The sequence below is a fragment of the Hyperolius riggenbachi genome, chromosome 10, assembly GCF_040937935.1.
Source record: "Hyperolius riggenbachi isolate aHypRig1 chromosome 10, aHypRig1.pri, whole genome shotgun sequence".
In the NCBI taxonomy this organism is placed as follows: Eukaryota; Metazoa; Chordata; class Amphibia; order Anura; family Hyperoliidae; genus Hyperolius; species Hyperolius riggenbachi.
This window is the reverse complement of record NC_090655.1, coordinates 220,174,332-220,198,830: the sequence shown is the minus strand read 5'-3', so window position 1 is coordinate 220,198,830 and position 24,499 is coordinate 220,174,332. Positions and strand designations below refer to the sequence as shown.

The 24,499-nt window shown below is 48.8% G+C and overlaps 1 protein-coding gene across 1 annotated transcript in view; it reads left to right on the top strand.

Moving 5' to 3' along the window:
• Window positions 1–13,038: 13,038 nt before the first annotated feature.
• LOC137536829 (zinc finger protein 436-like) overlaps window positions 13,039–24,499 on the top strand; it is a gene marked incomplete at its 5' end in the record, with an annotated part of 35,131 nt that continues 23,670 nt past the window's right edge. Inside the window, one exon of the mRNA XM_068259021.1 lies at window positions 13,039–13,086. Within this exon, the coding sequence (XP_068115122.1) occupies window positions 13,039–13,086 (48 nt within the window). The remainder of the gene's footprint in view (window positions 13,087–24,499) is intronic.

Sequence of the window (24,499 nt, the reverse complement as noted above, 5' to 3'; positions counted from 1 at the left end):
CCCAGCCTGTATATCGCCCCCTATGCTGCTATTGCGGCCAGGAGGTCGCAATAGCAGCATAGGGGGCGATATACAGGCTGGGAACGCGAACAATCACTCGCGTTCCCATGCCTGTCGGCCGGTGACGGCGAAACCGGAAGTCGTCGCCGGCGGGTGCAGAGGCATCGGAGCGGAGCTGCGAGGGCACCGATCGTCTGCAGGGGGCTGAGGGAAGCCCCAGGTGAGTTCATCTCGTTTTTTTTTTATAGGCTTTAGGTTCACTTTAAAGGACAACCTTTGAGGTGACAAGTGACATGATGAGATAGACATGTATATGCATTGTGCCAAGCACACAAATAACTAGGCTGTGTTCCTTTCTTTCTTTCTCTGCCTGAAAAAGATAAACATCAGGTATGCAAGTGACAGTTTCTGACCGGGTCGGACTGGGTCAGGCTATAGCATAACCCTCAGTGATAAGTAATTACAGCCATAAAACATTTATTCTGTCAGTAAATGGCTTCTGAGAGCAGGATAAAAAGGGTCAATATTTCATAAATTTGAACTGTGACATACAGGTAGTCGTCGGTTAACGAACGAGATAGGGACTGTAGGCTCGTTCTTAACCTGAATCCGTCCTTAAGTCGAGACAGTGTCACCGCAACCGCCGGATTGCGGTGATTTAAATGTTTTTAAGTACTTTTACATTGATCTAAAAACGCCATGTGTGTGTGGGGAGGTGAGCAGCTACATACCGCACACCTTCCATGTCCTGGCGTCACCCTCTGCCTCTGCAAAACACCTCCGTATCATTATACAGATCCGCGCCCTCTGACCCGGATACTGTACTGTGCTGCGGGCCTTTCGTATCAGTGGGGCATTCGTAAAATGGGCATTCGTAACCCGAGGACTACCTGTACTTCAATGAAGGTGTCTTTGAGCAGAGACAATGAAACAGTAAAAACTTAAAACTAGATTTGAATATAAAATAAAACTGTGGGGTATATAAAAAAGTCATTTTTGGGAGACTGAGGATACATACAATTGTTTTTATCATCAGTTTATTTTCACCTCGGATGTCCTTTAACCACTTAAACTTATCTGGACGAAAATTCTTGTCCAAATAAGCTGCACGCACTCCCCTGGGCCCGCGCGCTCCTGCCGCTGGCCGTTAGCCCAGCGATCAATGAATGGGATTATAGATCCCTTTCATTGATCAAAGCCCCCTGCAGAAAAACCGACAGCCTCTTATCAGAGGCTGCAGTTTTTCTGAGTTACAAAAAGTTTCCTGTCCTCCAAATGCTTCCTGGAAGCATATGATCACGCTTCCAGGACTTTTTGTCTGTTGCCAACTTGTGGCCAAATAGTAAAACTACACCCACATCTATTTTTTTAATCAAACAAATACATTATTTTACATTTAAAATTAACTGTTAACCTCACACACCACAAATAACCCAAATAAAATTTTTCATAAAAAAAAAATAAAAAATTACAATTTAAAAAAACAAAACAAAAAAACAACATAAATAGTTACCTAATGGTCTGAACTTTTTAAATAAGCATGTCAAAGGAGTATATTAATATAGTTTTTAAAAATATGGTCTTGTAAATAGTGATGGACGCAAATTGAAAAAATGCACCTTTATTTCCAAATAAAATATTCGCACCATACATTGTGATAGGGACATAATTTAAATGGTGTAATAAGCGGGACAATGGGCAAATTAAAATACATTTTAATTACGGTAGCATGTATTAATTTCAAACTATAATGGCCAAAAACTGAGAATTAATGATTTTTTCCGTTTCTTTCTTAACCACTTGAGGACCCACCCTTAACCCCCCCTTAAGGACCAGCGCTGTATTATGTGATCTGTGCTGGGTGGGCTCTGCAGCCCCCAGCACAGATCAGGGTGCACGCAGAGCGATCAGATCGCCCCCCTTTTTTCCCCCCTATAGGGATGATGTGCAGGGGGGGTCTGATCGCGTCTGCGTGCAGGCATGTTGCGGGGGGGGCACCTCAAAGCCCCCCTCCGCGGCGACATTCTCCCCCTCCCTCTCCTACCTCCCTTCCCCGGAGATCCGGGCTGCACAGGACGCTATCCGTCCTGTGCAGCCAGTGACAGGACGTCCCCTGTCACATGGCGGCGATCCCCGGCCGCTGATTGGCCCGGGATCGCCGATCTGCCTTACGGCGCTGCTGCGCAGCAGCGCCGTACAATGTAAACAAAGCGGATTATTTCCGCTTGTGTTTACATTTAGCCTGCGAGCCGCCATCGGCGGCCCGCAGGCTATTCACGGAGCCCCCCGCCGTGATTTGACAGGAAGCAGCCGCTCGCGCGAGCGGCTGCTTCCTGATTAATCAGCCTGCAGCTGGCGACGCAGTACTGCGTCGCTGGTCCTGCAGCTGCCACTTTGCCGACGCACGGTATAAGCGTGCGGTCGGCAAGTGGTTAAAGAGAATCTGTACTCTAATATTCTTACAATAAAAAGCATACCATTCTATTCATTATTTTCTCCTGTGCCCCTCTGTGCTGTTTCTGCCACTCTCTGCTGCAATCCTGGCTTGTAATTAACAGTTTTAGGCAGTGTTTACAAACAAACTAACCAGCTTCTAATAGGCTCAGCTAAGCATAGTGTGTGAGTCATTCAGAGTGTGCAGGGGGCCTGCAGAGGGTGTGTATCGCTTCTACCAATCACAAGCAGCCCTGCACATTCCACACAATTAAGCCTTAGCCCGACAAACAGGACAGAGGAAAGATACATTGATTTATTACAGAGACAGTGCAGTTAGGAAAGACTGCAGTAAGCCAGAGCAGATTAGAACAGGCATAGGAACTTATAGGATAGAAGAACTAAGGCTGAAAAATTTGTTACAGAGTCTCTTTAATAATCCTGTTAAAATCGATTTAGAATAAATTAATTCTTAGCACAATGTATCACCCAAAAAAGCCTAATTGGTGGTGGAAAAAACAAGATATAGATCAATTCATTGTAATGAGCAGAGATGTCGCGAACCACCGATTTTCAGTTCGCGAACCGGGTTCGCGAACTTCCGCGGAAGGTTCGGTTCGCGGAAAAGTTTGCGAACCACTAAAGACTTCAATGGGGAGGCGAACTTTGAAAAATAGAAAAAATTATGCTGGCCACAAAAGTGATAGAAAAGATGTTTCAAGGGCTCTAACACCTGGAGGGGGGCATGGCGGAGTGGTATACATGCCAAAAGTCCCGGGGAAAAATTTTGGATGTGACGCAAAGCAGCGTTTTAAGGGCAGAAATCACATTGAATGCTAAATTGCAGGCCTAACGTGCTTTAAAACATCTTGCATGTGTATACATCAATCAGGGAGTGTAATTAGAGTACTGCTTCACACTGACACACCAAACTCACTGTGTAACGCACCGCAAACAGCTGTTTGTGTAGTGACGGCCATGCTGGACTACTGCGCAACATGGCGAGATTGCTCTTCCTCACTCAGTGATGTCAGGTAATGTGTGACTTCCTTCTCAACTTTCCATGGCATTGTTAAAAAGCTTACGTTTTGTTTTTAAATTACATTTTCTACTTGCTGTGTACTTGTTCAGTACCGCTACAATGAGAATCCTGTGGAGGCGGGCAAGTCTGCCATTGTGACCCCGGGTAATGGCCGGGGAATGAGGGGTTTGAATCCGGTGTGGAGCCTGAGCAACGGCTACCACTACACATCCAAGGAAGGCAGTAGGCAGGCATGCATGCCCGCCCGCCCCGAGGTAGTGACCAAAAATAACAATACAGGAGGAGGACTTTCGAGGCCCTGCTGTGTATTTGAAATGAATGTACTTGAAATCCTTTAACGAGAACCAGTTATGGCGGGCAAAGATGACACCACATTCCTTTCACGAGAATTATATGGAGGCGGGCAAGTCTGCCATTGTGACCCCGGGTAATGGCCGGGGAATGAGGGGTTTGAATCCGGTGTGGAGCCTGAGCAACGGCTACCACTACACATCCAAGGAGGGCAGCAGGCAGGCATGCATGCCCGCCCGCCCCGAGGTAGTGACCAAAAATAACAATACAGGAGGAGGACTTTCGAGGCCCTGCTGTGTATTTGAAATGAATGTACTTTAAATCCTTTAACAAGAACCAGTTATGGCGGGCAAAGATGACACCACATTCCTTTCACGAGAATCATATGGAGGCGGGCAAGTCTGCCATTTGTGACCCCGGGTAATGGCCGGGGAATAAGGGGTTTGAATCCGGTGTGGAGCCTGAGCAACGGCTACCACTGCACATCCAGGCAAGGAGGGCAGCAGGCAGGCAGGCATGCACGCCCGCCCTGAGGTAGTGACCAAAAATAACAATACAGGACTCAGGAGGACCTTTTGCGGCCCTAATTGTCATGAATCAACTTTAAATCCTTTAACGGGAATCTGTTATGGCGGGCAAAGATGACACCACATTCCTTTCACGAGAATCATATGGAGGAGGGCAAGTCTGCCATTTGTGACCCCAGGTAATGGCCGGGGAATGAGGGGTTTGAATCCGGTGTGGAGCCTGAGCAACGGCTACCACTACACATCCAAGGAGGGCAGCAGGGAGGCATGCATGCCCGCCCACCCCGAGGTAGTGACCAAAAATAACAATACAGGAGAAGGACTTTCGAGGCCCTGCTGTGTATTTGAAATGAATGTACTTTAAATCCTTTAACGAGAACCAGTTATGGCGGGCAAAGATGACACCACATTCCTTTCACGAGAATCATATGGAGGCGGGCAAGTCTGCCATTTGTGACCCCGGGTAATGGCCGGGGAATGAGGGGTTTGAATCCGGTGTGGAGCCTGAGCAACGGCTACCACTGCACATCCAGGCAAGGAGGGCAGCAGGCAGGCAGGCATGCACGCCCGCCCTGAGGTAGTGACCAAAAATAACAATACAGGACTCAGGAGGACCTTTTGCGGCCCTAATTGTCACGAATCAACTTTAAATCCTTTAACGGGAATCCGTTATGGCGGGCAAAGATGACACCACATTCCTTTCACGAGAATCATATGGAGGCGGGCAAGTCTGCCATTTGTGACCCCAGGTAATGGCTAGGGAATGAGGGGTTTGAATCCGGTGTGGAGCCTGAGCAACGGCTACCACTGCACATCCAAGCAAGGAGGGCAGCAGGCAGGCAGGCATGCACGCCCGCCCTGAGGTAGTGACCAAAAATAACAATACAGGACTCAGGAGGACCTTTTGCGGCCCTAATTGTCATGAATCAACTTTAAATCCTTTAACGGGAATCCGTTATGGCGGGCAAAGATGACACCACATTCCTTTCACGAGAATCATATGGAGGCGGGCAAGTCTGCCATTTGTGAGTGACCCCGGGTAATGGCCGGGGAATGAGGGATGGAATACGGTGTGGAGCCTGAGAAACGGCTACCACTGCACATCCAAGGAGGGCAGCAGGCAGGCATGCAATACAGGACTTTGAGGCCCTAATTGTAATGAATCAACTTTAAATCCTTTTAACGGGAATCAGTTATGGAGGGCAAGTCTGCCATTGTCACCGCGGGGAATGAAGGTTAGATTCCGGCCCGAAGTGGAAGCCTGCTGAGACCCATGCTGTAGCTGCCCTGACCGTGCTTTGCAGACCAGGCATCTGTGGTCAGATGGACCCTTGACCCAGCGGAAGACAAACCAAGTCGAAAGCATTTGCCAAGAATGTTTTTTGGAGGGCAAGTTTTTTTGCCCTTTTTTAAAATTGTTTGAAAATGATAGATGGTTGTATTTTTAAATTGTTTGAAACTTTAGATGGTTGTATTTTTAAATTGTTTGAAAGTTTAGATGGTTGTATTTTTAAATTGTTTAAAAGTGTATCCATTCAAGTGCAAGTTATGCACTGACTGCCAGGTATAATGTGCAGTCACAGATGCAGTGAAAGGTATGCAGTGACTGCAAACAGCCGTTTGTGTAGTGACGGCCGTGCTGGACTGGTGCGCACCATGACGAGAGTGCAGGTGATGGTGGCTTTTCAGCCCATATGCTCGCCCGGCTGATGTAGCTGAATGACAGAACAGTGACTGTCCAGCTGATCAAATTTGGTCTGACCACAATGAAGCAACGACCTTATTATCTTTTGTGTGCCACCGTCACCCAAGACACTCAAATAGCCGGCGGTCATTGCTTCATTGTGATGCGCAAGCCCCTTCACCGTGGCAAGGTAATGATCACAAAGGGGGATGGGCACATGTACATGCACCAGAAAAATTAGTGTAGAGGCCGCTGCTAGCAGCGGCCTTAAAAATTCAGGAATCCGCCTAGAGTCCTGGACCCTGTTGGTGGTGGCGGAGAAGGCAGTCAAGCGGCCTGCAGGCAGAGATGCTGTGTGTGGGGACTGACTTAGTCTTCGGTCGTGCATTAGCCTTTCGTGATCCATTCCTCATTCATTTTGATAAAGGTCAGGTACTGAACACTGTCGTGACTTAGGCGACTTCTCTTCTCAGTAACTATGCCTCCAGCTGCACTGAAGGTCCTTTCTGACAGGACGCTTGCGGCAGGGCAAGAGAAAAGTTGTATGGCAAATTGGGACAGCACTGGCCACAGGTCAAGCCTGCGCAACTAGTAGTCCAAGGGTTCATCGTCGCTTTTCGCAGAGTCTACATCCACACTCAATGTAGTCCAGGTAGTCCGCTACCTGCCGGTCCAGGCGTTGGTGGAGGGTGGATCCGGAAGGATTATGGCGAGGAGTTGGACTAAAGAACGTCCGCATGTCCGACATCACCCTGAGTTCGCTGGAGCGTCCTGTCCTTGCCTGCGTGGACTTGGGAGGAGGAGGGTTACTGCCAGTGGTACCTTGATTGCGTTGTGCAGCCACATCACCCTTAAATGCATTGTAAAGCATCATCTACAGCTTGTTCTGCAAGTGCTGCATCCTTTCCGCCTTTTGTTGAGTTGGTAAGAGGTCCGCCACTTTGTGCCTCGACCGAGGGTCTAGTAGCATGGCCACCCAGTACAGGTCATTCGTCTTGAGTTTTTTGATACGGGGGTCCCTCAACAGGCTGGACAACATGAAAGAGGACATCTGCACAAAGCTGGATGCAGACGTACTCTCCATCTCCTCTTGCTCTTCCTCAGTGACGGGACGCAACTCCTCTTCCTCCCCCCAGCCACGAACAATACCACGGGAACGTGGAGCAGCAGAAGCCCCCTGTGATGGCTGCCGCGGTTGTTCTCCTTCCGCCGCCTCTTCCTCCTCCACAGAAACACCTTCCTCATCATCACCATCATCAGAGTCTGACTCCTCTCCTTCCCCACACGACTCCTCTTCTTCCTCCTCCTCCCCCCTCTGTGCTGCCGCCGGTGTTGTGGAAACATTGGGTTCGTGTGTAAATGGCTCCCACGACTTCTGCTGCTCTAACTCTTCTTGTTCACGCTCCTCCACAGCTGTATCCACCACTCTACCCACGGCATGCTCCAGGAAGTAGGCGTAGGGGATCAAGTCGCTGATGGTGCCCTCATCGCGACTCACCAGTTTGGTCACCTCCTCAAAGGGCTCCATGACCCTGCATGCATTTCGCATCAGTGTCCAGTTGTTGGGCCAGAACATCCCCATCCTCCCAGATTGTGTCCTTGTACTGTAATTATACAGGTGCTGGGTGACGGCTTTTTCCTGGTCTAGCAGGCGAGAGAACATCAGCAGGGTGGAATTCCAGCGAGTCGGGCTATCGCAAATCAGGCGTCTCACCGGCAAGTTGATTCTACGCTGAATCTCCGCAAAGCGTGCCATGGCCTTGTAAGAGCACCTGAAATGCCCACACAACTTCCTGGCCTGCTTCAGGACGTCCTCTAAGCCTGGGTACTTGGACACAAATCTTTGCACGACCAGATTAAGCACATGTGCCATGCAGGGTATGTGTGTCAGCTTTCCCAAATTCAACGCAGCAATGAGATTGCTGCCGTTGTCACACACCACGTTGCCGATCTCAAGCTTGTGCGGGGTCAGTCACTGCTCCACCTGTTTGTTAAGAGCAGCCAGGAGAGCTGCTCCAGTGTGACTCTCCGCTTTCAGGCAAGACATGTCTAACACTGCGTGACACCGTCGTACCTGGCATGCAGCATAGGCCCTGGGGTGCTGGGGCTGTGTAGCTGGAGAGGAGATGGCGGCACCAGCCAAGGAGGAGGAGGAGGAGGATGACGACAGCGAAGCGGTGATAGCAAGTGGAGAGGAGGTGGCTGGAGGCCTGCCTGCAAGCCGTGGAGGTGTGACAAGTCGGTCCTCTGCGCAGCCACGTACTCCCTGCTTGCTGCCATCGGTCACCAGGTTGACCCAATGGGCTGTGTATGTAATGTAGTGGCCTGGGCTGTGTATGTAATGTAGTGGCCCTGCCCGTGCTTGGCAGACCAGGCATCCGTGGTCAGGTGGACCCTTGACCCAACGCTGTGTGCCAGAGATGACACCACTTGCCTCTCAACTGCACGGTAGAGTTTGGGTATGGCCTTTTGTGAAAAATAATTGCGGCCTGGTATCTTCCACTGCGGTGTACCAATGGCCACAAACTTACGGAAAGCCTCCGACTCCACCAGCTTGTATGGTAATAGCTGGCGAGCTAATAGTTCCGCCACGCCAGCTGTCAGACGCCGGGCAAGAGGGTGACTGGCAGACATTTGCTTCTTCCGCTCAAATACTTCCTTCACGGACAGCTGGGTACTGCTGTGGGCAGAGGAGAAGGAACCGCTGAAGGGAAGAGGCGGTGTGGAGGAGGGTGGCTGTGAAGGTGCAAGGGAGAAAGTGGATAAAGACGATGCACCTGAAGGAGGAAGAGGAGAAGGAGGGTGGCTTGTCTTTTGAGGGGTGCTGCTTTTCCTCAGGTGTTCTTGCCATAGCTGTTTGTGCCTTCTCTTCAGGTGCCTTCGTAAGGCACTTGTCCCTACGTGAGAGTTGGCCTTTCCACGGCTCAATTTTTGCTGGCAGAGACAACAGATGGCTTTGCTCCGATCTGAGACACACACGTGAAAAAATTTCCAAACCGCTGAGCCCCCCTGGGCTGATGGCGCTACGGTGGCATCAGCAGCTGACGTTGAAGGGCATGTTGGCTGGCTGGCCATAGCTGGCGATACATGGCGCCGGACACTGCCCCCAGCTGTTTCTGTAACGATTGTGGAACTTTCTCCGTGATCAGCGCACAACGCGTGCGCTAACACGGCGGAAATCCTCCACAAGCGTATATTTGCAGGCACCCAGCAAAAGGTGCTACGCACCTGTAGAGGGAAATTCCTGTCGGCAGATGGCGCTGGGGAGTGCAGAGGAACCAATCCTCTGTACCTCCACAAGTGCCAGACAGGAATTGTACGAAGCGCAGAACGCAATCGCAAGAGAGGCAATTGCGAATGAGATTGAGCAAAGGGACAGGTTGTATGTGTGTGCGCCAATCCAGTCGCCACCCCGCGACCGCGCACACACAACAGCAGATATGAAATAGGAATGCGATCGTGAGAGGTGCGATCGCCAGACGTGACACAAGGCAGATCAGAATAGAATACGAGGGTAGCAAAGGCACAGCAAATAATACAATAAGGAGATACGGAAAATAACAAACGCTAGCTAACCGCGAACACCGCACTCATTCGCAACAGTGCACGCGGTTATGCGCGGTCTCCACGTGATAAGCACAATAGAGACAAGCACGCCTAACTAACCATCGACAGACAAACATGAAACAGAGGACGCGAGCGCTTGCTTAACGGTTACCTCTCCGAGCCTCCAGCAAGCGTAGCAGACAAGACAGACACACGAAAACTGGGACAAGCGAGAGATAGGATCCACAGCACTAGCGAAAAGTGGCTAGCGCGATCCAGGTACAGAGTAGCAGAACAGAAGGATCCCCAGCACTAGCGAAAAGTAGCTAGCGCGATCCCAGAAGACAGAACAGAAGAGATAGCTGGTAGCAACCGCTGCACCAGCTATACTCCAAGAACAGAGATCAGAACCATTTCCTGTCGACCACCTTTGGGACAGGACAATGTCAACAGGCAAGACAAGACAGAACAGGCAATACAGATAATACAACCTGACTGGGCTAGAAGGGGAGCCTAAAGCAACCCCCAGGAATTAACTATACTAGATAGCAATGGCTGACACTCCAGCAGTGTCCATCAGGAACAGACCATGGAAAAGAAATGACCAGCAAAGCCTTCTGGGAAACATAAAGCTCTTATAGTGCCAGTCATCAAAGAAGGCAGGTAGGGGATTTGCATAACGAATGTATGCAAATTCCCCAGCAAGAGAACAGACCAGAAACTTGCAACGGAAAGACAGGTCTCTGTTCCAGAGACCTGCAGCCCACAGACTAGAGGAATGGACAAACAGCTGTCTGTCTGTGCAGCCAGCTGAGCGGATCATCACAGTACCCCCCCCCCCCCCTCTAGGGATGGATTCCAGACATCCCTCAAAACTGGTATCATCACAAAACTCTAACTGAAGACTCATGAAGGTCGGGACAGCCCGACAAGGCCCAATTCCAGAGTCAGTCCATCCGAAACCGACCTCATCGGAAGCAGAAGCCACCGAAACATGCCCATCAGCACTACAAGTCTCAGCGTAACACCCATCAGGACTGTGGACACCAGAGAAGAAGCCATCGACACCCTCCAGACAATACCCACCACCTTCCAAGGAGCGTCCAAGAATACCAAACCTGCCGCAATACCTGTTCGAAGTGTCCCTTACAACACCAAAGCCATTGCTGATCGTATTCAGGGCACCAAGCAAAACCTTTCCCGGAATCTCCCAGAACGCCTTGAAGCTCCGCAGAGATCCCAAGAAGCCAGAACGCTCACCAGGCTCACATGGAGAACCACCAAGAACCCCTATGGAACCTATGATCATTCCAGACTCAAAATTAGCAGGACACCCATCAAGATCAGGACTTTCAGGGACCACTTCTGGGCATGCAAGCAGGCAGGCTATATCAGAACATGTCTCCACTGAGGAAGCATCTGAGTACGCTGGTAACCGAGGCACACTTGGGCTTTCTGGGTCACAGAGCACATCGGGGTACACTAGTACAGGAGAAACCTCAGGACATGTCGGGGAACTGCCAACCTCAGAGTCCGACACGACAAGACCAAAACCAGTACCGGGCAGAAAATCATCACGAGTAAAGGTCACAGGTACTGGTCTTTCAAAAGAAGACTCGGACTCAAATTCAGAATTTTCTGTAACTGTAATATCATCATTGACTACACATGAATGAAGCTCCACAAGAGCTGCAAAAGTAGTCAGCAAGGCAGCAATGCCTACTGAAGTGGGCAACACCTCAGAAGGACCTGGGGGCAGGAGACATCTCCTACAAGTTCTGCACCCTTTGGGAGGAACTCGGAGACCTTCAGATCATCAAGCAAGACCTCAGGAACATCATTTTTCAAGTTGTCTAAGAAGGATTCTGTACTATCCATGTTACAGGGCAAAACTGGAACTTTACTTTGAGAACAGGGCAGATGTCCCAGGGAAGGTTCCACCATAAACTGAGACTGAATTTCATCATCATGAGTGGAACGTACAGGAATATTCACTGGACCACACACTGACTCCCTAACTTTAATCTCGCTGCACCCAGAACTCTGCGTAGTAGTCAAACTAGCTTGCAACTCCAAAACTGCAGAAAGACAGGTAAAAATAGCAGCAATACCTAGACGAGCCTCTAGGGGCAGGGCAGGAGATATTACAAGGCAATATTGACTCATCCAGAGTACTGGGTGGAGAGTCAATACTTTCTTCAGAATCAGACTCGCAAATAGGGTTGCCAGGTCGGCTGATGGAGAAAACCGGACAGGGGGTGGAGTTAGGGGTGGAGTTAGGGGCAGAGTCAGAAGCGCACTTTTATGTAGAGTGGGGCTAAGCAATGGGCTTTTTTTAAAAAAAATTATAGTATTTATATCGCACTGACATCTTCTGCAGCACATTACAGAGTACATAGCCATGTCACTAACTGTCCTCACCAGTAGTACTGGTCCAGTGCACATAAGAGACAGTTTTTCACCAGTAACTGCACATAAGAGACAGCTTTTCACCAGTAAATGCACATTATAAGAGACACCTTTTCACCAGTAAATGCACATAATAAGAGACAGCTTTTCCCCAGTAAATGCACAACAGACAGCTTTTCACCAGTAAATGCACATAATAAGACACAGCTTTTCACCAGTAAATGCACATAATAAGAGACAGCTTTTCACCAGTAAATGCATAAAAGAGACAGCTTTTCACCACTAAATGCACATAATGACAAACAGCCAGTGTTCCCAGTATATGTAGCCAGGGATATATGTGCCCAGTATATGTAGCCAGGGGGTATATATGTCCCAGTATATGTAGGCAGGGGTGTAAATGTCCCAGTATACGTAGGCAGGGGTATATATGTCCCAGTATATGTAGCCAGGGGGTATATGTGCCCAGAATAGGTAGCCAGGGGGTATATGTGCCCAGAATAGGTAGCCAGGAGCTATATGTGCCCAGAATAGGTAGCCAGGGGCTATATGTGCCCAGAATAGGTAGCCAGGGGCTATATGTGCCCAGAATAGGTAGCCAGGGGCTATATGTGCCCAGAATAGGTAGCCAGGGGCTATATGTGCCCAGAATAGGTAGCCAGGGGCTATATGTGCCCGGAATAGGTAGCCAGGGGCTATATGTGCCCGGAATAGGTAGCCAGGGGGTATATGTGCCCAGAATAGGTAGCCAGGGGGTATATGTGCCCAGAATAGGTAGCCAGGGGCTATATGTGCCCAGAATAGGTAGCCAGGGGGTATATGTGCCCGGAATAGATAGCCAGGGGCTATATGTGCCCAGAATAGGTTAGGTAGCCAGGTGCCCCCCCCCCCCCCCCGCAGGAGGAGAACAGTGCAGCAGAGAGAGAGCTGGGAGCAGCGGTGGAGAAGGTGGGCAATCTCCCCCCCCTTCCCTCACCTTAGGGTGCTCTCTCTCCCCCGCTGTCTCCTCCAATATGATGTGCAGGCTGGCGGGTGGCTGTGGGCGAAACTTACCTCTGTGTCGCAGGCGCCGGAAGTTCGGGTCCCGCAGCCGCTGAGATTCGACTCAAAAAAGATCCGGATCAAAGATTCGAATCATTCATGAGCCGGACAACACTATTCAGACTGATTAGTGTTGTCCGGCTCATGAATGATTCGGATCTTTGATCCGGATCTTTTTTGAGTCGAATCTCAGCGGCTGCGGGACCCGAACTTCCGGCGCTGGAGTGACACAGAGGTAAGTTCCGCCCGCAGCCACCCGCCAGCCTGCACATCATATTGGAGGAGACAGCGGGGGAGAGAGAGCACCCTAAGGTGAGGGAGGGGGGGGGGAGATTGCCCCCCTTCTCCACCGCTGCTCCCAGCTCTCTCTCTGCTGCGCTGTTCTCCTCCTGCGCTGCGGGGGGGGGCTCTAAACCGGACAACTTAATTGTCCGGTTTAGCATGCCTTTTTGCACCGGACACAGCGCACAAAAACCGGACTGTCCGGTGTAAAACCGGACACCTGGCAACCCTACTCGCAAATGTCAATGCAAGTGGACATCATGCCTTCATTCATGGTACAGGGCAGGTTCAGAGAAAGCTTCTCTGGACAAGGCAAAGAAGCTTCAGCATCAAATTCGCAAAACCGAAGCGCTGTCTCACTCTTAGATTCGGCTAACAATGTCGAATCCGAGGAGTCAGAACGCAAAATTTGCGGATCCAAGATCGCTTTAGGTTGCGAAACTGACGCTTCCATATCGCAAACCTCCGCGATATGCGGAGCAGACTGCAAGGCATCTAGGACAGAAACAGTGGAGCAACTGTCATCAGGCAACAGGCCTGCACAGGTGCGAAGAGAATAAGACATAGATTCATTTGCAAAAGAAGTGGCGACAACAACAGGAGAAACTTTATTAGACACATCAAAAATAAAGTTGCATAACTTAGGAATTTTCCCCATGGCAGGCTCACCAACGGACGATCTTAGAGAACCTGAGGGAAAAAATCTGTCTTCCTTAGACACAGGACCACACAGACCTTATGCAGCCATACGTGCGGTGGAGACATCAGACCGCACTGGTTCAACTTCCACACAAGCAACTGCTCTGAACGACTTGCACTCAGACTTCAAACACTCAGTTGCTTTGGGAAAGGGAATGCATTCAAAACTCACTTTCTTTAAATCCAGAGTATTGGAACAATCGTTCGCTGACAATGTGTTTTTAGCAGATTGAAGCGCATGTAGTTCATCCAAAATCATTCTCCACACGTCAAACAGCGGAGTCACAAAGTCAGAGATACATTCACCAGTCTTGATTAAAGTGCACGCAGACTCAATGCACGCATACAAAACTGCTTCGTTTTTAGAACGGTAATGATTGCAAAACGATCTCCAATCACATTCCAATTCATAGACCAGGAGCTCGATCTCCCATTTCTCAAACGGGGGCTCCCATGCACACTTAACAAAGGATGAACAATCATAGTGCGCACAGTCTACAGATGGAACTGGAGCAGGAACAGAATGGGAATCTTTTACCTCTTTATTGGGATCAATTAATTGGTGTGTGTGTAATTCATCCAAAATGATCTGCCACACATACATCACCAGATCCACAACACACTCGTCACATTCATCAGAATCAATCAAAAGGCACACAGAGTCAAGACAATCGTTCAGGACATCCGCGCTTTTTGCGATGTAAAAATCGCAAAAGGCTTTCCAATCCATTTCTCCACCAAGGCCCCGATTTCCCATGAGGCAAATGGCGGTTCGAACAACCCAGTATCTAAATAATCTCCATATGGGTGGGTATCAGGAACGAGTACAGATTTTTTAACTGCTTTAATTACAGCGCTTTGAGTCCCCAGGGAGAAAAGCGCTATATAAATATTATTGTTATTGTTGTTAATATAGTGTGCGATCCTACCTATAGCAGGATCCACATAAGCTTTGGATTGGGGCAAAAAACCTGGGAACTGATCAGCAGATGCATTATAAACATCATTATCATACTGCATGGTTTTGCCCATTTCAGACTTGACAGAAATAACCTCTCTATCTGTGGTTGCCATGGGCAACGGATCTTTCCGCTGGGAAGCCTTCCTAGATCTTTTACGTTTAGACTGAGAGGCTTTGGATGGCTGCTTTATGGATGAAAGAGTAGATGGAACAGCTGATTGAGCTGCTGACAACAACTCATTAAGGGGGTATGGTAATTGAGGTAATCTCAGCCAATTGTGAATTAAAAAGGCCAAGAATTCCAGGGGTCTTTGACTCAGGGTGGTATGATCTAACACATCATAACCCCACATTGACATTTCGCCCCCCAACAGAATGTAGACCATTTGGGGGGCCCAGGTAGACACTGGGGTGCATTGGAATTCAGGGTTCGCTAACAGTTTCGTACACTCAGACAAAAATTCGTCTGCTGATTCAGGGTCAAGTTTTTTAAATCTCTTAAAGGTACAAGAGCCATATTCGACAAAATCGTACAAATCGGAAATTCCGTCTACACTGGGGTTTTGGGTTGGGCTGGTCATTCTGTAACGATTGTGGAACTTTCTCCGTGATCAGCGCACAACGCGTGCGCTGACACGGCGGAAATCCTCCACAAGCGTATATTTGCAGGCACCCAGCAAAAGGTGCTACGCACCTGTAGAGGGAAATTCCTGTCGGCAGATGGCGCTGGGGAGTGCAGAGGAACCAATCCTCTGTACCTCCACAAGTGCCAGACAGGAATTGTACGAAGCGCAGAACGCAATCGCAAGAGAGGCGATTGCGAATGAGATTGAGCAAAGGGACAGGTTGTATGTGTGTGCGCCAATCCAGTCGCCACCCCGCGACCGCGCACACACAACAGCAGATATGAAATAGGAACGTGATCGTGAGAGGTGCGATCGCCAGACGTGACACAAGGCAGATCAGAATAGAATACGAGGGTAGCAAAGGCACAGCAAATAATACAATAAGGAGATACGGAAAATAACAAACGCTAGCTAACCGCGAACACCGCACTCATTCGCAACAGTGCACGCGGTTATGCGCGGTCTCCACGTGATAAGCACAATAGAGACAAGCACGCCTAACTAACCATCGACAGACAAACATGAAACAGAGGACGCGAGCGCTTGCTTAACGGTTACCTCACCGAGCCTCCAGCAAGCATAGCAGACAAGACAGACACACGAAAACAGGGACAAGCGAGAGATAGGTTCCACAGCACTAGCGAAAAGTGGCTAGCACGATCCAGGTACAGAGTAGCAGAACAGAAGGATCCCCAGCACTAGCGAAAAGTAGCTAGCGCGATCCCAGAAGACAGAACAGAAGGATCCCCAGCGCTAGCGAAAAGTAGCTAGCGCGATCCCAGGAGACAGAACAGAAGAGATAGCTGGTAGCAACCGCTGCACCAGCTATACTCCAAGAACAGAGATCAGAACCAGGACAGGACAATGGCAACAGGCAAGACAAGACAGAACAGCAATACAGATAATACAACCTGACTGGGCTAGAAGGGGAGCCTAAAGCAACCCCCAGGAATTAACTATACTAGATAGCAATGGCTGACACTCCAGCAGTGTCCATCAGGAACAGACCATGGAAAGGAAATGACCAGCAAAGCCTTCTGGGAAACATAAAGCTCTTATAGTGCCAGTCATCAAAGAAGGCAGGTAGGGGATTTGCATAACGAATGTATGCAAATTCCCCAGCAAGAGAACTCAGACGTAGGAGGTGGTGTACCTGCGCCTTCTTCTTGTTGTTGCAGTAGTGTGAATCGGTGATTTCACCACCACCACCAAATAACTCCTGCGAAGTGTCAAATGCAGCGGATGTGGTGCTTGTTGTAGTGCTGGTGGCTGCGGGAGATGAGGTGTTCTGTGTTAAATACTCAATCACCTCCTCACGATTTTGGGAAGTGATGGCACGTGCCTTCTTCTGAGCACTGTATTTTGGGCCAGGTCCGCATGAAATCACAGCAACACCACCTCGCACAGACCTGCCGGTGTCTGGTGGCCTTCCTCTGGGTCTGCCTCTACCTCTTCCTCTACCTGGTTTGTCCATTTTGTCCATCTCAGGGGGATGCTAGGTATATGCAGTGAGCTGGGTTCACTGAACAGTAAAGGAACTTGGATGCAGTGAGGGGGGTTCACTCAACACAACAGGTAGTATGATGCAGTGAGCTGGGTTCACGCAACACAACAGGTAGTAGGATGCAGTGAGCTGGGTTCACTGAACAGTAAAGGTACTAGGATGCAGTGAGGTGGGTTCACTCAACACAACAGGTAGTAGGATGCAGTGGGATGGATTCACTGAACAGTAAAGGTACTAGGATGCAGTGAGCTGGGTTCACTGAACAGTAAAGGTACTAGGATGCAGTGAGGTGGGTTCACTCAACACAACAGGTAGTAGGATGCAGTGAGCTGGGTTCACTGAACAGTAAAGTTACTTGGATGCAGTGAGGTGGGTTCACTCAACACAACAGGTAGTAGAATGCAGTGAGCTGGGTTCACTGAACAGTAAAGGTACTAGGATGCAGTGAGGTGGGTTCACTCAACACAACAGGTAGTAGGATGCAGTGAGCTGGGTTCACTCAACACAACAGGTAGTAGGATGCAGTGAGCTGGGTTCACTCAACACAAAGCTAGGTATATGCAGTGATGACGAGGTGGGTTAAGTCAACACAACAGGTATTAGGTATATGCAGTGAGCTGGGTTCACTCAACACAACAGGTAGTAGGTATATGCAGTGAGCTGGGTTTACTAAACACAACAGGTAGTTATGTGCAGTGATGAGGTGGGATAAGTAAAAACAACAGGTAGTAGGTATATGCAGTGAGCTGGGTTCACTCAACACAACAGGTAGTAGGTATATGCAGTGAGCTGGGTTCACTCAACACAACAGGTAGTAGGTATATGCAGTGAGCTGGGTTCACTCAACACAACAGGTAGTTATGTGCAGTGATGAGGTGGGTTAAGTAAACACAACAGGTAGTAGGATGCAGTGAGCTGGGTTCACTGAACAGTAAAGGTACTAGGATGCAGTGAGGTGGGTTCACTCAACACAACAGGTAGTAGGATGCAGTGAGCTGGGTTCACTGAACAGTAAAGGTACTAGGATGCAGTGAGGTGGGTTCACTCAACACAACAGGTAGTAGGATGCAGTGAGCTGGGTTCACTGAACAGTAAAGGTACTAGGATGCAGTGAGCTGGGTTCACTGAACAGTAAAGGTACTAGGATGCAGTGAGGTGGGTTCACTCAACACAACAGGTAGTAGGATGCAGTGAGCTGGGTTCACTGAACAGTAAAGGTACTTGGATGCAGTGAGGTGGGTTCACTCAACACAACAGGTAGTAGGATGCAGTGAGCTGGGTTCACTGAACAGTAAAGGTACTAGGATGCAGTGAGGTGGGTTCACTCAACACAACAGGTAGTAGGATGCAGTGAGCTGGGTTCACTCAACACAACAGGTAGTAGGATGCAGTGAGCTGGGTTCACTCAACACAACAGGTAGTAGGATGCAGTGAGCTGGGTTCACTCAACACAAAGCTAGGTATATGCAGTGATGACGAGGTGGGTTAAGTCAACACAACAGGTAGTAGGTATAAGCAGTGAGCTGGGTTCACTCAACACAACAGGTAGTAGGTATATGCAGTGAGCTGGGTTTACTCAACACAACAGGTAGTTATGTGCAGTGATGAGGTGGGTTAAGTAAAAACAACAGGTAGTAGGTATATGCAGTGAGCTGGGTTCACTCAACACAACAGGTAGTAGGTATATGCAGTGAGCTGGGTTCACTCAACACAACAGGTAGTAGGTATATGCAGTGAGCTGGGTTCACTCAACACAACAGGTAGTTATGTGCAGTGATGAGGTGGGTTAAGTAAACACAACAGGTAGTAGGTATATGCAGTGAGCTGGGTTCACTCAACACAACAGGTAGTAGGTATATGCAGTGAGCTGGGTTCACTCAACACAACAGGTAGTTATGTGCAGTGATGCGGTGGGTTAAGTAAACACAACAGGTAGTAGGTATATGTAGTTAGCTGGGTTCACTCAACACAACAGGTAGTAGGTATATGCAGTGAGCTGGGTTCACTCAACACAACAGGTAGTTATGTGCAGTGAGGAGGTGGGTTAAGTAAACACAACAGGTAGTAGTTAGATGCAGTGAGCTGGGTTCACTCAACACAAAGCTAGGTATATGCAGTGATGAGATGGGTTAAGTAAACACAACAGGTACTGGGTATATGCAGTACTGGGTAGTACAATGTGCAGCTCCCTGTCACACACACAGACAGTCAGTCACTGAATGTGCTGGGCTGCTGGCAGTGGCACACACACACTATCAATTAGCAAGGCTGTGCATGCAACAAAAGTGTCAGTTTGACACACAGTAAAAAAAATAAAGTACAGGATGAGCTCTAAAAAGAGCTAGGTTGCTATAAAAGCAATAACAATCAGCCAGGAGCAAACTAAGCAGCCAAGAAACTAACTAATCTGTCCCTAGAAGAACAAGTCTGCAGCAGTTCGCCCTAGTCTGTCTAATAGCAGGCACACGAGTGAGTGTAATGGCCGCCGGACCCTGCCTTAAATAAGGGGGGGTGGGGCTCCAGGGCTTAGTGTAGCCTGAATGGCTACAATGTGCCTGCTGACTGTGATGCAGAGGGTCAAAGTTGACCCTCATAGTGCATTATGGGGCGAATCGAATTTCCGCAAAGGTTCGCCTGGCGCAGGTGAACGCGAACCCCCAATGTTCGCCTGGAACAGTTCGCCGGCGAACCGTTCGCTACATCTCTAGTAATGAGTAGTGATAAAGTTATTGGCTAACGAATGGGAGGTGAAAGTTGCTCAGTTGCAAAAAATAAACAACCCTGTGGGCTTAAGTCGTTAAAGTACACCTGTAGTCAGAAAAAAGAAAAAAATTTGTTGCTTGCCACTGTTGATAGAAATCTGTGGATGCTCCGGAGGCTTTGTTGATCTTCCACAACCCCTTCACTACCAGCTGGGACCATCTTCATCTTCTCGTTTGCATTATACATCAAATAAGAGCACCAGGAAAAAGTGTGCAGGGTATAGCCAAAATTTTAGGATATTGTCTATAACAATGATTTTATTATTCCTTCAGCTTTATCTGACAATGAATAATAAATATGTTCAAATAACAGTAATAAAATTGCAAGATATTGTCTAGAACAATGAAAACAAAAATATAGTTACAATCATAATAAGCATAGTAAAACATTGGTAAATGTTACCGATATTTTATTACAACTACCTCTAGCCCTACTCTCACACAGAACCCTCCCTTTACCGATGCCAAACCCTAAAACCCCTCCTTGTGGTGCCTAACCCTAAAAACCACCCTGCCTGTTGGTGCCTAACCCTAAGAGCCCCCACAGTGGTGCCTAATCCTAAGACCCCCCCTGGTGGTGCCTAACCCTAAAAACCCCCTAATGTTGCCTAAGCCTAAGAACCCCCTAATGTTGCTTAACCCTAAGACCCCCCTGGGGTTGCCTAATCCTAAAACCCCTCCTGGTGGTGCCGAACCCTAAGACCCCCTCCTGGTGGTGCCTAACCCTAAAACCCTCATTCCTGGTGCCTAACCCCGTAAATAACTTCAATACAAAAAGCGATGCATTTCTAAGATAAAGTTCAAAATGATAATTATGATTTTATAATTCTCAAAACAAATTTCAAAACGATATTTATCCATACACTAATTCTTAAAAAAAAAAAATCTCGGTTGTACGGGCCCAGCGTCTGCTTTTTAAAGAGAACCAGAGACGAAGCACCCTCATGTATTTTATTACATTTATCAGTGGGAACATGACAGTAAACACCTACCCTGCTTTTAGTTTTATTCCTCTCAGTCTAATCTATCTGTTATCAACTGTGATAAGAATCCACCGACTGATTCAGTCTATGTTTGACCTGGAATCATTATAGCTGAGTGTAACGATCGGTGTAACACAGAGAGGGTCTGATTACCGGTGAACTGCAGTATCACCGAGAATACAGAATATACCCGATTATTGATGATCTGCAGTATCACCGATAATCAGATATATCTACTAACCTCTGGACACCTGAGATAGCCAGTGAGTGTTAAGTGCAACAGTAATTTTTTGAGTACAGCACAGTAGTAGTTCCTTCCGTAGGCCTAGACTCTCCCGGGGGAGGAGCTAGGCTGAGAGTAGGAAGGACAGAGTGTGAGTAACATCAGAGAGAGGGTGTCACTAACAGGTCTGGGAACTGCCTATAACAGTAAGGCCAGTTCTCGAGGTCGGGCAATCCAGGTCGTTAACACACAGACAGATACGGTACAGATTCAGGAGACAGATACGGAATACCAATAAACAGGCAGGGTTTGGCAACGGAGTATCAGAATAGCGAGGTACAGAATCCGGAGGCAAATACAGAGTCCAGGAACGAGCAGAGTTTGGCAACAGGATATCAGAAATAGCAAGGTACAGAATCAGGATACAGGAGGATAGTCAGGCAGGCAGAAGGTCATAACAAATAATACAGTTCAATATTCCTAACGCTAAGGTGTGAGGTCCGTGATCGTCAACACCTTTGGAACCTATGCTAGAACACAGATACAGACAAGGCCTGAGTGCTACCACGTAGTGATCGCAACGCCAGACACCTGAGAAATGACCAGCATCCAGTATATATACACCAGTACTCTCCAGTGCCTCCCCTAAGTGCTGGACCAATGAAAGTTGCTGCAACAGTCAGCTGACCGGCCTGGTCAGCTGACCCTCCTCTGACTGCCGTAAAGGCCCTGCCTCTCTGCGCGCGCACGCGTCCTCCTAAACCAGTGTGGACTATCAGTCCCAGCCACACCAGTCATGTGTTGTAATGTTGTATGGGATGCGGAATCCGCCGCCACGCTGTCTGAGCGTGCAACGTTTCCTCTGCATTCCGCCTTACTGTGCGAAGCAGGCCCATGCGTACAAACCGCCGCGTCAGACGCGGCGGTTTTTCCACGTTCCGCTATGCCAGCCGCGGAAACAGCCGCCTAATCTTGCGTCCATGCGGCGGCTTTTCCGCGTTTCTTCACAGTACCCCCCCCCCCTGAGGAGTGGACTCCGGACAGCTCCTTTCAGGCTTCTCAGGATGTAAAGCGTGGAATTCACTTTTCAGTTTGTCAGCATGCATGCGACCTTCAGGTACCCATGATCTCTCCTCAATACCATACCCTTTCCAAAGAACCAGATATTGTACTGAGTTCTGAACTATGCGTGAGTCGAAAATCTTCTCTACCTCGTACTCAGGTTGGTCATCTATCATCACAGGAGGAGGAGGAGTGGGACCCACATGGACTGCTGGCTTAAGCAGAGACACGTGAAAGGATCTCACGCCACGCATGCTGGCAGGAAGATCAATGGCATAAGTAACATTGTTGATCTTTCTAGTTACTGGAAATGGACCCACAAACCTGGGCCCCAACTTGGCTGAAGGCTGTTTTAAGGTCAAGTGACGTGTGGATACCCAGACTAAGTCTCCTGGTTGAAACTTCCACTCTAAGGAACGTTTTTTGTCAGCTTGACCTTTCTGACTTTGAAACGCCTTCTCCAAATTATTTTCCACGATCCCCCACATGTCCTTAAATGATTTTTGCCAGGCCTCCAGAGCTGGAAACGGAGTGGAAGCGATTGGCAATGGGGAAAATTTGGGCAGCTTCCCAGTAACTATCTGAAATGGACAGAATCTTGTGGAAGAACTCTTCAAATTATTGTGCGCAAATTCCGCGAAGGGCAAAAACTTGACCCAATCGTTTTGCGCTTCTGCAACGTAACACCTCAAAAATTGTTCTAATGATTGGTTGACCCTTTCAGTCTGACCATTGGTCTGTGGGTGGTAGCCCGACGAAAATGACAGTTCCATGCCCATTTGGTGACAGAATGCCCTCCAAAATCTCAAAACAAATTGGACTCCCCGATATGACACAATGTTTTCCGGAATGCCATGCAATCGGAAAACGTGGATGATGAACAAATCGGCCAACTCCTGGGCCGAGGGGAGTCCTTTTAAGGGCACAAAATGGGCCATTTCACTAAAGCGGTCGACTACCACCCAAATGACCGACATGCCCTCAGACCTGGGAAGCTCACCCACAAAATCCATGGACAGGTGGGTCCACGGCTCACTCGGGGTGGGTAAGGGCTGCAACGTTCCCACAGGTGCCAGCCGGGAGGGCTTACTTTTTGCACACACTGCACACTCTCTAACATACTCCTTGCAATCCGTTGCCAGAGAAGGCCACCAAGCGCACCTAGCAACCAGATCCTGTGTTCTGGAGGCCCCAGGGTGTCCTGCATTTTTGTGTGAATGGAACATTTGTAAGATCTGGAGACGGAATGGCAGTGGTATAAACATAACCCCGTCAGGCTTCCCCTCCGGGGCGTCCTGCTGAAAGGGCCCTAAGGTCTCCGTCCAGTCTTTCCATGTCTCAGTTGTTGCTAGTATCAGTTTCTGCGGAACAATGGTCTCTGGGGTAGAGGGCTGTGCTGTCTCTGGCTCAAAACATCTGGACAGGGCATCTGCCTTAATGTTCTTGCTACCTGGAGTGTACGTAATTATGAATCTGAACCTCGAGAAAAACAAAGACCATCGAGCCTGACGGGGGCTTAATCTTTTAGCTCCCTCGATGTAGTCCAAATTTTTGTGATCAGTGAAAACTGTGATCGTATGTTCTGCTCCTTCCAACCAATGACGCCATTCCTCAAAGGCTAACTTAATGGCCAGGAGCTCCCTGTTGCCTATGTCGTAGTTTCTCTCTGCCGGAGAGAACCTACGAGAAAAATAGGCGCATGGGTGCAATCTACCCTGCAACCCTGATCGCTGCGACAGCACAGCCCCTACCCCGACCTCCGAGGCGTCCACCTCAACAATAAAGGGGTAGGAAGTGTCGACGTGTCTTAGGATGGGTGCAGAGCAAAACAAGTCTTTTAACGTGGACAACGCTTGCAAAGCTTCTGGAGACCAGTGGGTAGTATCTGCCCCCTTTTTAGTGAGACTAGTGAGGGGTGCAATGACAGTAGAGTACCCCTTTATGAACCTTCTATAGTAATTGGCAAAGCCCAAGAATCTCTGAAGAGATTTTAACCCCACAGGTTGAGGCCATTCCAGCACAGCAGAGACCTTGGCAGGGTCCATCGACAGGCCCGAGGTGGAAATTATGTACCCTAAAAAGGTGACTGATGTTACCTCGAAGATGCATTTCTCCAATTTAGCGTAAAGCATGTTCTGCCTTAGTTTGTCCAAAACAATTCGGACGTGTGTCCTGTGCTCCGAGAGGGTGTTTGAAAAAATAAGTATATCATCAAGGTATACTAATACGAATTTGCCCAACACCTCTCTAAATACCTCATTAATTAGTTCTTGGAAGACGGCCGGGGCGTTACACAGCCCGAAGGGCATCACCAGGTACTCGTAGTGCCCGTCGGGCGTGTTAAAGGCCGTCTTCCATTCATCGCCCTTTCTAATCCGCACCAGGTTGTATGCACCCCTAATTTTGAAAAGATTTTAGCGTTGG